At 36.5% G+C, this 15228-nt stretch overlaps 1 protein-coding gene across 14 annotated transcripts in view; it reads right to left on the minus strand.

Annotated features, from left to right (window-relative positions):
- MGAT5 (alpha-1,6-mannosylglycoprotein 6-beta-N-acetylglucosaminyltransferase) overlaps positions 1-15228 on the minus strand; it is a 321573-nt gene that overhangs the window by 110111 nt on the left and 196234 nt on the right. For all 14 annotated transcript variants that reach the window (XM_016164010.2, XM_016163995.2, XM_016164007.2 and 11 more), the window contains 4 exons: positions 13796-13867; positions 12047-12208; positions 8533-8702; positions 5252-5386 (listed from right to left, as the gene is read on the minus strand). In XM_016164010.2, coding sequence (XP_016019496.1) covers positions 5252-5386; positions 8533-8702; positions 12047-12208; positions 13796-13867 — 539 coding nt within the window. The remainder of the gene's footprint in view (positions 1-5251; positions 5387-8532; positions 8703-12046; positions 12209-13795; positions 13868-15228) is intronic.

Consider the following 15228-nt stretch of genomic DNA (forward strand, 5'->3'; position numbering starts at 1 on the left):
CAGCAGTATGGAAATAGAAACAATCACCAAAACCTACCAAAAAGTAAAAGTCCAAGACCAGATGGCTTCACCAGTGAATTCTACCAAACATTCAAAGAAGATTTAATACCTATTCTCCTCAAACTCTTCCAAAAAATCGAAGAGGAGGCAATACTTCTCAACTCATTTTATGAAGCCAATATTACTTTGGTATCAAAACCTGATAAAGATAATACAAAAAAAGAAAACTACAGACCAATATCTCTCATGAACACAGATGTAAAAATTCCAAATAAGATACTAGTAAATCAAATACAGCAACATGTTAGAAAGATTATACCCCACAATCAAGTGGGCTTCATCCCAGCGGCACAGGAATGTTTCAACATACACAGATTCATTAATGTGATACATTATATAAACTAATTAAAAAATAAGAATCATATGATCATATCAATAGATGCAGAAAAAGCCTTCGACAAGATACAGCATCCATTGATGATTAAAACACTTAACAAAATTGGCATAGAAGGAAAGTACCCTAATATAATAAAGGTCATTAATGACAAATCCTCAGCCAACATTAAACTTCATGGTGAAAAGTGAAAAACTTTCCCTCTAAGACCAGGAACAAGGCAAGGCTGTCCCACTATCTCCACTGTCATTCAATATAACATTGGAGGTTCTAGCAAGTGCAATCAGGCAAGAGAAAGATAAAAAAGGCATCCAAATAGGAAATGAAGAAGTCAAACTGTCACTCTTTGTAGATGACATGATTCTCTGTATAGAAAATCCTGAAGACTCCATAAGCACACTACTAGAAACAATAAGCAAATACAGTAAAGTCTCTGGATATAAAATTAATGCTCAAAAATTCATAGTGTTCCTATACTTTAATAATGAACCATCAGAAAAAGAAGAGGAAAAAATAATTCTTTTTGCAATTACATCATAAAGAATAAAATACCTAGAAATAAATTTAACAAAACATGTGAAGGACCTATATAATGAAAATTACAAGATTCTATTAAAAGAAATCGAAGAAGGTACAAAGAAATGGAAAGATATTCCGTGTTCTTGGATTGGAAGAATTAGCATAGTTAAAATGACCATATTACCCAAGCATTATATAGATTTAATGCAATCCCTATCAAAATTCCATTGGCAGTTTTTAAAGAAATAGAACAAAAAATCATCAGATTTGTATGGAAGCACAAAAGACCCCGAATTGCCAAAGCCATCCTAAGAAAAAAGAACGAGGCTGGAGGCATCACTCTGCCTTACTTCAAATTATACTACAAAGTAACAGTAACCAAAATGGCATGACATTGGCAGCAAAACAGACACATGGACCAGTGGAACAGAATTGTGAGTCCAGAAGTAAACACATATTTATATGGGCAAATAATTTTCGACAAAAAAGCAAAAAAACATACAGTGGATAAAGGAAAGCCACTTCAAAAAATGGTGCTGGGAAAATTAGAAAGCCGCCTGCAAAAGAATGAAGCTAGGCTGTGTCTATTACCACACACAAAAATTAACTCAAAATGGATTAAGGACCTGAATATAAGATGGGAATCAATAAAATGCATAGAAGAAAACATAGGAACCAAACTCAAAGACCTTGGACTTAAAGAGGTTTTTATGAATTTGACCTCAATAGCAAGGGAAAAATAAATGAATGGGACTACATCAAACTAAAAAGCAAAAATAAATGAATGGGACTACATCAAACTAAAAAGCTTCTGCTCAGCAAAAGAAATCATCAACAAGGTAAAGAGACAACCATCCGAATAGAACAATATATTTGCAAGCAACACCTCCAATAAGGGCCTAACATCCAAAATATACAAAGAAACTCATACGACTCAGTAACAACAGAAAAAACAAATGATCCAATCAAAAAATGGGCAGAGGACCTAAACAGACACTTTGCCCTAGAGGATATACAAATGGCCAACACATTTTGAAATAATGCTCAACATTGCTAGCTATTAGGGAAATGCAAATCAAAACCATAATGAGACACCATCTCACACCTGTTAGAATGGCTATAATCAACAGGACAAGTAATAACAAATGTTGGAGAGGATGTGGAGAAATAAGAACCCTCAAACACTGCTGGTAGGACTGAAAATTGGTACGGCCACTACAGAAAGCAGTATGGAGGTTCCTCAAAAAACTAAGAACTAATTTACTATATAATCCAGCAATCCCTCTATTGGGCATTTACCCCAAAGACTTGAAAAACCCATACACGAAAAGATATTTGCACATCAATGTTCATAGCAGTGCTATTCACGGTGGCCAGGATATGGAAGCAACCAAAGTGTCCTATGATAGATGATTGGCTAAAGCATCTATGGAACATATACACAATGGAATATTACTCAGCCATAAGAAGAGATGAAATACTGCCATTTGTGACAACCTGGATGGACCCTGAGCTAAGCAAAATAAGCCAGACTGAAAAAGTTGAAAATCACATGGTATCACTTATATGTGGGATATAAACCTAAAAGCAACACATGAACAGGTCAAACAGAGACTCAGGGACATGGACAATGGACTAGTGGTTACCAGAGGGTAGGGGAAGAGGGAAGAGGTAGACAGGGCAAAGGGGGTCAATTATAGAAAGGTTGGGAGAGGGTACAGTGGGAAAAAAGGATCAAATATATGGTAGCTGAAGGAAACTGGACTCTAGGTGGTAATCACACAATAGAATATATAGATGGCAAATTATAATGTACACCTGAAAATTATATAATGGTATTAACCAATGTTAACCCAATAAACTTAAAAAAAAAAAAAGTTTGTTTACTTACATGGCCCACTGACCAAGAAAGATGGTTATTTTCATGTAACTGAAAACAAATGTGATGGCCTGTGATTCATGAAGATTTTAAGAAAATGACAAACCCCTAACCAGGATAAACCTGATTCAGAAGGTAAAGTACTATCTATCCTGGCCCAAATCAAAATTTTAATATTGATTTTTTATGCAACTATAAACAAAGGCCATGAAAAGCAGAAGGTCTCTTCTCAACCAATCCCTTTCCTCTGCCTGTGAGATTCTCACTCCCCAGTGAGAAAATCATTGCTACTGCAAGGAAATGCTGTGACAATGATGTTTTTCTTCTCTGTGTGTTTGAGAAATTCTCAGTATTTTAAATTTTCATTTCTTTCAATTCTAAAGGATTTCCAATGTGACAGAACCATGGAGTTTAAAGTTAATAATATTAAACTATAAGCTAACCTGAAATGAAACCTAGTTCAGGCTTAATGATTCATTTATTAAAAGAACATATAGAAACATCTCTTTATCAAATATCAATAGAAATGGAACACATGGAGAGGTTTCCAAGTCACTTCAATTGAAAGATTTTCAGTGTCTTCTCAGGAAGTCGGTTCAAACTATAGGTAAACATCTACTATCACTGGTAAAATTGGTATTAACTTCATAGTTTTTACCCAAATTCATGTACCATCGACACTTAGTAAATATAATATTTATTTAAACTTATTCACCTTTTATGGTTGAATGGATAAGAAAATAAGACATTCACATATACTGCCTATCAGAGACTCACTTCAGATCAAAAGACACACATAGACTGAAAGCAAAGGGATGGGGAAAGATATTTTATGAAAATGGAAACAAAAAAAAGCTTAGGTAGCAATACTTTCATCAGAAAAAAATAGACTTTAAAAACAAAGGCTACAACAAGAGACAAAGAAGGACCCAGTAATCCCACTTCTGAGTATTTATCTGAACAAATCCAAAACATTACTTCAAAGGGACATGTGAATCCATATGTTCATTGCAGCATTATTTACAAGAGCCAAGATAATGGAGGCAACCTGGGTGTACATCAGTAGATGAATGGATAAAGAAGAGGTGGTGCGTACATACAATGGAATATCACTAAGCCAAAAAATAAATGAAATCTTGTCATCTGTGACAACATGGATGAACCTAGAAGGTATTGTGCTGAGTGGAGTAAGTCAAAGAAGGATACATGTCATGTGATTTCACTCACCTGTTGAATCTAAAGAACAGACTAAACAAACAAAACAGAAACGAACCCACAGATACAGAGAAAATTTTTATGGTTGCTGGATGGAAGGGCGGTTGGGGTGGTGGGTGAAAAGGGGGAAGGGATAAAGCACAAATTTGTTGTTACAAAAGAGTCATGGGGAAGTAAAGTATAGCAATAAGGCAGAGAGTCAATTTTAATAACTATGTATGGTGTCTGATGGGCACTAGATTTATTGGGGTGATCACTTTGTAAGTTAAATAAATGCCTAATCATCATGTTGTACACCTGAAACTAACATAATATTGTATGTATATTGTATTCAAAAAATTTATTCACCTTTTAAATTTTATTGGAAACTTATATACCATAAATAAAAGCCAGTATCAACTGTAATAAATGGAACACAACAAGAAAGCATATTACTGTTCCTTAGTAAGTATTATTAAACTCGCACTAGATACTTTTGCCTGCTAAAGGCTGAGATTTACAGCTATTCTCACTCTATTAAAAATATGTGTGTTAAAAGTAGTGTTGGAGAGATAGCAGCAGCAGACTAAGCCTTTTTCAGAAAGACTGAAAGTGAAAAATTAACAAACTTCAATATACAATTCAATGTCATTTAATGTTATGCTGTGCATCATGTAATATTGTTTCAAATAGTAAATCATGGTCCCAAGCTCACACTCAAATAAATACTAAGTTCTTCTGCTAAACAACAAAGACTGTACAGAGTAACACATGCACTTGATACTAAGCATGAGGTTCATCTTAAAAAGTACAAGACCCCAGCATTCAGACAAGCTGTTTCCAGTTTTCTCTTCCAAGAATGACAAGAATACTGATGGGGGAAAAGCGAAGAGAAACGGGTCATTATCTTGAACCTAAGAAACACCAGAAATGACACTGTCCACAGTTTATAAAAATCAGTATTTGATTAAGCAGATGAGGGTGGGGCAGGCATACTGAGAGAGGAATGCTAAGTATTAGGAATGGTAAAAAGGAGGTTGGACACTTGTTTTTTATTCTTACAAGAAATCAATGAAAATAATGAATAGCCCTTGAAAGTAAAACATCACTATGAGAATCTGAATTTCAATAAGGAATGGAAAATATACTCCACACAGTTCAAAAGATAATATTGATAAGTGTTTTTTTCTACCTGTAATCATGTAACCCATGTTAAAAAAAAAAATTAAAACTCTACAAACTTAAGAACAGCATGTGGCACTTACTGGTAATGGACCCAGGAGGGTCCGAGAGTTTTCTTGAATTGAGCAAGTCCTACGATATCAATATAAATGAGCTCAACGATTCTGTCACCTACAGTTGGGCAGCCGGATCGGTTTCCCACAACCTTCTTCATTATTCTAGAGAAAGGGAAGAGAGGGGAAAAAAATTTACTTTAAGCCAACTTTAGTAGGCAAATAAACATCAAAGAATCCTCATCAGGGAGGATGGCACAGCCCTTCCCAACCCACTGCTTACTCAAATTCTTCCTGCCCATTAGGGCCCACCCAGAGCTTTGATTCTGACTCCTGCTAAAGGAAACAGTGGGGCCCAAACATGGCCTTTGAAACCAAGGAAGATAGGGGTCTGAATGTCTCCACTATGTAGCAACTGTGAGATTTAGAGAAGTTACTTAACCTCAAAGTTTCCTCATCCTCAAACAATAAAACAAACAAAAAAACCCAGCACACAACCAGAATGGGTACAGAGAAGAAAGCAATTTCTCAGGCCTTCTTTGAGTGGTTGAATAAGATACTAAATAGAAAGTGACTGACGTATACGAGATCCTCAGTGACTACTGTTTCTTATTAAGCCAGCCTTTAATGACCTTCTATTTCTGACCTCTTCTATTTCTAGCCTCTACAGTATAAACTTCATTCTATATTGTCTTGTACTATTTCCTAATTTCTTCTCTTACATCAAATTGTTCCTTCTGACTAGACTGTATTACAGACTGGCATTACAGTTTATACTTTCTCATTGCCCTTTCTTCCACTCACCCATCTGAACCAACCCACCTTTGTACTCAGAGAGAGCCAACATACGACTTCACATGTGGAAGTAAATAACTGTTAATGGTACTGCCATTAGCATGACCTAGAAATAGGTCACCACTGAAGCCTTTTATTCCTGCTCACATCCCACAAGAATCCTTTTCAAATTAGGGATAGATATCCTACTTTGACATAAACAGGACTCTGCTCTATAGCTCCAAACTGCCTCAGGCATCCTGCTCCTCTCCTCTGGTTACCTGTAACCAATTTCTTCCCAAGAACCTAAAGATTTTTTTTTTTTTTTTTTGGTAAAGGACTAGATAGTAAATACTTTCATCTCTGAAGGCCACCTTTTCTATCTCAACTACTCAACCCTGCCACTGTAGGATGAAAGCAGTCACAGACAAAATATAAACAGTGGGTGTTCCCATGAAAATTCATTAATAGGAACAGGCAGATCTAGACTTGGCTGCTGAGCCACAGTTTCCTGACTCTTAGGTCCGCCCTGTATTCAGTGGTTCCCAAACTTGTCTGTATATCGGAATTACCTGGAGGCACCAAAACATAATTATACCTGTGTCCTATGCCCAAAGGTAGTGATTTAATTAGTCTGAGACATAGTCTGGGTTTTGGGCATCTAAAAATTTCCCCAGGTGGTTGTAACGTGCAGGCATGTCTGGGAACCACTGCACTATGCTGCTTCCACAATGATCTTGTTAAATAAAATACATCTGTCGCTGTCACTGAAGTTCCCCTTGACCATTGAACTATGTCTTTGCCTGACAGACCCCTAATGTTCCTTTCCTGACCTCCCTAGTAAACGCTTGTCCCTGGGGCTCCAACAGTATGCCTTTTGTTTACTCACCCACTCGTTCATTCACCCACTTATTCATCCTTTCACTCATTTGTCAGTTAGTAGTTTGAGCACCCACTGTGTGTTAGGCACTATTCTAGGCACTAACTACACAGGGCAGAACAACATTCAAACAGTTTCTGCACTCCCCGTGCTTACACTCTACCATCTACACCTCAATTAGGACTAATCACATTGTAATTGGTGTGATTATTGTGTCATGTATTAGCTATAATTATCAAAAGATTAGCATGTCCTTGACCACATGCTGGTCATCTCTGTATATCCCATACCAAAAACCAGCCCACATAAGGCACTGGAGGGATGATTGCTAACTGTATGAATACATCCACTTCACAGGTTGTGTACCCGATGTGTTTTGAGCAGGCAGGGGGAAAGCAACAGAAGGCAGCATGCTGAAGGTACAGAGTGGTGATTAAGGGTTCAGGAGACCCTAGGTCTATCCAGATCGCAAAGGAACAACACAGTACAGTAGTCAGAAGCACGGGCTGTGAGGTCAGACAGACACAGGGCTCGAGTCCTGGCTCTCCCACGTATTCTCCACACAACTGCACACAAACTCATTTGTAGGCTGAACCTCGGTTTCAGCAGAGATCAACAGTACCTAGTACCTACCTACTTCCAGGTTTGTGCTAAGGACTAAAGAAGATGAAACATGTAAAATGCTTAGTATCTGATGCACAGTAAGTGCTCAAAAAATGTTAGCCATTAATAGTCATCATGGTTGTCATAACTGTCGGAAAAACTAAAGCCCTTATGGTTTCAACATATGGAAACCATTTAACAAATGACAATAGATGTTATCTTACCGCTTTTGCTTTCATCCCAACACTGCCACCCACTACTCTGGACCTGGGACCTAATACAAGTTGACTTCTCCGGGAGTCAGTATCTTGAAGAATAAAGTAGAAGCAGGATGGGACATATTTTAATACCCCTTTCAACTCTAGAATGTTCATTCAAGGTGTTTCTTCTGGAACATCTGACATATGGCAGAGCATGACCTGGCTGTTGGGTGGAAAGTCTCAGTGGGTCATTACACAAAAGGAGGGAAGGGGCTCTAAGCATGCCTGCTTGGCCAGCTGTGTCAATCTAAAAGTGATTAAGAGAAGGCTAGAGCTAGAAGCAAGTTTCAGTTGAAACAGAAAACCCAGGTAGAGTTGAGAGACTCAGAGTTTGAAAGTTGGCTAATTGAAAAAGGATTGGATCAGGGCTTTCAAGAAACTCATTCTATCCAAATTAAATTATACACAGGAACCTGCCCTGTCACAAGATTTAGATAGCTTGATGTTGAGTAGGGAATAGTATGAATTTCAGCAAGAGACAGGGAATTAGGAAAGTCAATAATGTTTTGTGCTGCAGATGTTGGAAGCACCTGTTATAGCAAAGAATAAGCTCCTTGCTTTGAATTTTCTGGCATTCATTTATGAAGCCTCTGGAGCCTGTAGCTACAATGAAAACATATTATCCTTTTCACAGTGTATGTATTTAGCTCCTGAAAATAATCTTCTTATCTCCTGTTTAGTGAATTATCACTTTCATTTTCTTCTAAAAGAAATTACACACTAATAGAGGGCTTTAAGAGTTTACAATTTCTTTTTTGTATTTTGATTTTAAAATTGAAAAGTAATCTCCTTACTCCTTGAGCTCAGCCAGTGAAGCCGAAATCCTAATGTCATGGCCCAGTAAGTACAGAGATGTAATTAAATCACTCCACTGAACTAATTCACCAAGAGGGCCACCACTGAAAGCTGTCTCAGCAATCTTAAATCCAGATTCCTTCGTCAGGAGTCCCAGGTGAACAAGGACCTGAAAGAAAAAAAAGAGGCGAATACTGATTTCCACTGAACCAAGTACAGACTCCGCAGTAACAAACCAAAGAGCAATCAACCAACACTAAAGTCAGGCTTACGTTCTAACGTGAGGTAAGCAGTTTTCTACAAAGTACAAAGAAGGGAAGGAAATTACTTTTCTCATTATTGTTTTAGAGAAACAAAGTCATTATTGTCCTTGGTATGGCTAAGAGCATGAGGTATGAACAGATATCCTGCTCTTAAAAAGGATATATTTGGAAAGTCAGAATTAAAGGAGAGTAAGCCAGGACAATAAAATATCTTTGAACAATATTGGACTTTTTTTCTACAGCGAGAATATTTTTACACTTTTAACATGGAAAATTTCAAAACATACAAAAGCAGACATGATGACATAGTCAATTCCAACTGTACTCATCATGTAACTCCAATAATTATTATGTCATGACAAATCTTATTTAATGTACACCCCTCATTTTCTTCCAACCTCTCTACCTTATCTTGAAGCAAATCCTAGACATCATATGCTTTCACCTATAAACGTTTCACTTTGTGTCTCTATAAGAAAGAAACGCTCGCTTAAAAAGTCATAACATCACTATTACCCCTAGAATAGCTATTAATTTCTTAATATCATCCAATATCCAGTTAGTGTTTATACTTCAAGTGTCCCTTATATTTTCAAGTGTAGTTGTTTGTGTCAGAAGTCAAATAAAGCGTGTGAATTGTAATTGCTTCATATCTCTCTTAGCCTTCTTTAACCTATAGTAGTACCCTATCATCCTTTTTGAGAAGGAGCTTGTAATTTATTTGTCAAAGAAACTGGGTGGTATTTCCAGTAGTCTCTCTCACATTCTGGATTTTGCTGATTGTATAACAGATTCTTCTGTCCCTTGTATTTATGATAAATTAGTAATTAGATCTTTGGATATGACCAAATTCATACACACACACACACACACAAATTTGGCAATGCTACTTTATAGGCGGTGCTGTGTACTTCCACCAGTGAGAGTATGTTAGCAACTAAACATCTCCTACTAAGCATCAACTGCTAATGATCACTAAATAAATGCATTAATCCGTTAGGAGTGGCAAATGGTGATATTTATCATTTCTTCTGCATTTATTAGCTGGAATACTTCTATAAAAAGAAGCTACCTTTCATCGACTGCTTGGTTATCCTGAAATGTAGTTTACATAAAACAAAAAATAAAACAAAACCCCTAATAAATACTTCATTTTTTCCCTTTATTTACCAGTTTTCAAAACTGGGTCTTTAGCATTCTCTCATAATGACCAATGAGGATTTTTAAAAATCATTATAAAATCATGGATATAAGTATATTTGATGTGTTTCAATAAGTTGCAGCTATTATTCTTATTATCAAACTGTCTATCTTGGCCAATGGGAGGCTGCTCAAATTGGCTTCTAAGTTTTTTGACATAATCCTAAGTAATCTTTGATAGTTTCTTTGCTTCCTGGTTTGACAAAATGTTCCAAGCTCATCATGTGCAACTTCTGTCTCAGACCTTAGCCAATTTTCTAAGAATCTCTTCTACCATTTAGTGGAAATGGTATTTAAAGAGCAAATTCTGGTGCTTAGGGTGTTCTAGATGATCACTGTAGGCTTTTTCAGTGAACATAGCTAGAAAATTTATTTTCTCTCAAGGCTGAAACTAATCATAAGTTCATTCTGATTATTCCAATTCAAACTCAGGATCTTAGTATCTTTACATGACACTATCCATCTGACGTGTTATTTCTTCTCTCCTACAATGAAAATACCACTTTTTAAGGACACTATCATGATTACTTATTTGCTTTATTCCAATACACACAAAGAATTCAAAATGAGGATATCAACTTCACTGCCTACTATGTGATTAGTAAAAATTGTTATATTATTGCAGTTTTTGTCCTTTGTGATATCCCATCAGAAATATTCAACTTTGTTCTAAAGTCACTAAGATTAGTCCTTTTCTATGTACTTATAGTAAAGCATATGCAGTCAGTTCATTTGTTTTATATTCTTTGTGATTTTTAGGTATTGCTTTTTTGGGGTAATTAAATTTTGTTTTACACGAAATAATTCCGGTATTAAATCTACAAAGTAGGATATATTCAGAAGAGTCTGGTTTTCAGACCTGTTGCTTCTACACTATTTCCTCCCTCCCTTTATTTGATCTTCTTTAAATTGTAGTAAACTATACACGAAATTTACCATTTTAACCATTTTTAAGTAGACAGTTCAGTGTCATTAAGTAAATTCACATTGTTATGAAACCATCACCACCATCCATCTCTTTTTTAAAAAAAGTTTTATGGTTTATCCTTCCATTTAAAAAAGACGAGCGAGAACTATGTATGTATGTATATGTATATATAAAGGTATAGATATATAAATTTTCTCTCTCCTTGAAAAATAATATTCACTATTCTCTACCTAACAATATATCCTGGAGGTTACTGCATAGGGTTATACAGAAATACTATTTCTTTTTATGGCCCACCTGGATCTCTGTCCAGATACTCTTTTATAGACTACTTGGTGCTAGGACATTTGGTCCTGCTATCTCATAAATTCAAGGGATCTAAGCAAGACTGACCCATGAGTGTGACTTGAGATTCAGCAAGTGTATCTGTATTTTATGCTTCAGGTATATCAACTTCATCAAATTAGGAATACCAAACTCATTTAAAATTTAATTTTAGGTATAGAAACAGATCTTTTACTTTGCTCAGTTATTTGTAATCCGAACGGTTAATCTAAGGCCACAGCCACTTAGTCTCTAACTAATAGGATATAAGATTTTCCATGGGGTATTCTAGAGGTTTTCTAAGTATCTCCTCATGAACTTGAAACAAATTGGTTCAAGTTTAATTTACAGTATCACTCGCTCAAGAATGTAAGCAGAAGAACCAACCAAACAGAGCAGCAATGAGACTCACCAGTTACCCAAACTCCAGAATTGACGAATACCCCCAAAAATGAAATTGTCATGATGACGTAACAGGAAGGTCTCAAAGGTTATATTCAAGTAAAGAGTGTTAAGTTTCTCAACACCACCAAGACAGATGATTCGAAGGAAAAAATCTTACAGGCAAATATTTTGCTTAGCTTCACCTAAGAAACCATGTACGCTGGTTCTTGCTAAGTAAAATGACTGTAACCGGGGACAGGAAACCCCAAAAATGAATGTATGAGAGACGGAGCAGTTTCCACCCCTCCAAATGACTATCACTGAGACATGACATTTTTTAATCCTGTTTCCAAGTAAAATCAAATTTAAAAAGAAAACTGGCATCTAACTGAATTGAACTAATTACAAACTCACTTTCTTCCTTTTTCTCTTTTCAAGATTCTGCTTTTCTGCCAGAGACTTTATTGCTTGGATCCAAGCATCAGCCATTCGCCGGATCCGCAGTCTCATCCACCGGAATTCTTCATGCTTTTTCATCGTACTGTAGAGAATATTAAAATCTGTACGAATTTCCGCCTAGAAACAGAAATTTAATAAAAATGAATAGAAGATAAAAAGTCAGAAACCATAATGGTTTTCATGACGTGACATTTGAAAACTTGAAAGTGATACTCAATTACATACAGGGCTTCAAAATTGAGTCTTGACTGCTGCACGGGTTTGCTTTAAGGTCCCAAGATTGCAAATTGAAGTGAAGACCCCTGACTGATAATCTGCTCTGAGGCACATTATTTAAAAAATTAGAAATTTAGAAAGAAAGAACAGTCATTGCAAAGCCCTGAGCTATGTTAAAATGTATTTTTTTAATAATGAGTATACCTGAGGTACCTTGAAATTCCCTGCACCTGAATTTATCGGCCACTTCAGTCTACTGTAGGGCAACAGGATACTGAGAAAGATGAAGTCAATTCTTAACAGGCTACCTGGTATGGTGGAGACTGCCATAAAGACTCGTTCTTCCATAAAATTAAATGGAGGAAATACATGTTCCTCATCCAGTTTTTTCCCAGTCCAAACAAACAAAGGTTCATTATTTTCTAAAGAATTTAAAAGCTAGGAATAATGTTTTCCTATCGCAACTAAATAAAATGTAAAATTCAGGCAAGAATAATTTTAAAAGCCAGGAAGAACATTTTTGTAATATAGCTGGATATAAGCAGTGAATGAAATAACAGAAAGAAAAAAAAAATGACACTAATATTTTTCACGTAACACCTAAAACATACCGAATCCATCTTTCAGTAGGATTCACCATAGTTCATTCTGAACACTAATCCGATCATGTCTCTCCTTGAGTCAACAGTTTTTAATCTAAGCATGGGTCAGCAAACTATAGGTCTTGGGCCAAATCCCCTTAGATGCCAGTTTTTGTACATGAACTTTAACTGGAACACAGCCACACCTATTTATTTACATATCATATATGGCTGCCCTCTGTGCTACAAGGTCAGATTTACGTAGTTGCACCCAAAGATGAAAGTATTTACTACCTAGTCTTCTATAAAAAAAGTTGGCTGATCTCCCAGTCTAAAGAGTAAAGACTTAAACCTTTTGGAGTCCCCTACCTACCTTTCCAATCTCATCTTCACCCCAGCGCATCCAAACACACAAGGCTTTGTGCCACTGAACCATGCTCTACTTCCTAAAAATGTGAAACTCTGGTACGTGCACCTTCTCCCCTAAAATCAGACACCTTTATCTCCTTGACCCAGTCTTGACTCACTCATCATTTAAAATTCAGTTCCAATGTCATCTTCTCTTGGCCATATCTCCTGACCCCTACAGGCTGAGATCACCACTACCTCTAATTCCCACAGGTCTATATTCCAGCATTTACAGTCACCATCACTATTTACAAACATAACCCTCATTAGATCATTGAGCACTTCCACATCTAGCACAGGGTCTTATTCATATCAGAAGCTTAGGAACCCTCAGATAATTGTTCAATAAACATATGCAAACTGGCTGACTTAATTTATAGAAGTTCTTCAGTTTATCACTATTTCAAGTTACTGCTGGCATTTCTATGAGACTCCACTTATATTACTTGGCATCGGACTCCAATCACAAGCCGAGTAAGAGGTTTCCGAAATCACTTACCAATGAATTATGATCAGCTTCTTCGTAGGGATTTTTTGCTCTCCAAGGTAAATGAGGACACCAATTTTCAACCTGAAAAATATAAATCAGAGACACTAAGTATGCTGGTTTATCTGTAGATGAATTAACATGTGTACAAAGCACTGAGCACAGTTCCCGACACTTTGTGGGCACTGTATTTATGTGGGTTATTATTATTATTAGTCAAAGTCCCATGCTTTTTGTTAGTACTCCAGAGACAGGTGCCCTTTCAGATGAAAGGGTAATCAGCAAAGGTCCCAAGGAGCACGTGACTAACTTTGCGTCTATCTGTCCTTGAAAGTACTTTACAGTGATGACGCCTTAATCATTTAATCCTCACGTTTCTACACCAGAAGGAGAAGGGGGTCTTTTGGCAGAAAGTTAAAAGACTAGAACAGTGCAGTAGGGTAATGAGAATGAAAAAGTGCCTCTCTGACTAGCAAAAGAACAGGAATGATTCTTTATCTGCTGTGGCATGTCTAGAAAGAAAATAGCATGGCATTTGAGTCACACAACTCAATCATTTATCTCAGAATTAGAAATGCAACTGATAATTTAAAGCTAATTGATCAAGGCTTTCCTTTCCTTTTCTGTCTGTTTACTTCATGCTATCACAAGGAATAAGATGGTAAAATGTATTAGAGAAAGAGATGAAAAGAAAAAAAACCCTCAGCGATCTTGTGAAAGCCATTCTGTTAGATGGATTGTCCTGTCAAGGCACAGGAGTTTATTGAGTTGTGGGGGAGGAGGACAGAGAAAAAAAAAAAGCATCAGGTTTTACAGAAATCACTTCAGTGAAGGTTACCAAAGAAAATTAGGTAAATTCACAATTTTTCCATAAAGGAAAAATGACAAATGCAGAGTAATATTGATATCGGACCTCTTTGTCAAAACTGGCCATACAATTCCAAGATAATATATCACCCAGTTACTAACATGTAATGAGATTATTAAAGATGGATAATAAATAGCCATGGAAAATAATTTTCCTATGGCCAGGTGGACCTATAAAAATGAACAAAGCGAGAGGGTGAGGAATATCCTTGTAAGGTCACTGAGAATGTAGGGAAATGTGTGAGACCACAGCCTCCTGGATCAGCAATGCAGAGTCAGACAAGATGGTGTGTCTTCAGGTGAGGTTTCAAAGAAAGAGCAGTCTCATTAATCTACAAACTTTGCTTAATGCAAAGTGATGTTTTATTTACTAAGACCAAAGTAACTAGGTGGTTTGCATACAGCCATCTGCCTACCATGGATCTAAAAACAATAAGCCAATAAGCAGAGGGCGGCAAAGCTTGGGGGAGGGTGGAATCCCCAGATAAGGAAAGTACCATGTTCTCTTTTTCTTCTTGTGGAATAAAATTAGACTTTACCGTATTTGTGAGTGATTGCAGAGACTCAAAAGGAGACTT

Source organism: Rousettus aegyptiacus, unplaced genomic scaffold (genome assembly GCF_014176215.1).
Source record: "Rousettus aegyptiacus isolate mRouAeg1 unplaced genomic scaffold, mRouAeg1.p scaffold_m13_p_2, whole genome shotgun sequence".
NCBI classification, from domain to species: domain Eukaryota; kingdom Metazoa; phylum Chordata; class Mammalia; order Chiroptera; family Pteropodidae; genus Rousettus; species Rousettus aegyptiacus.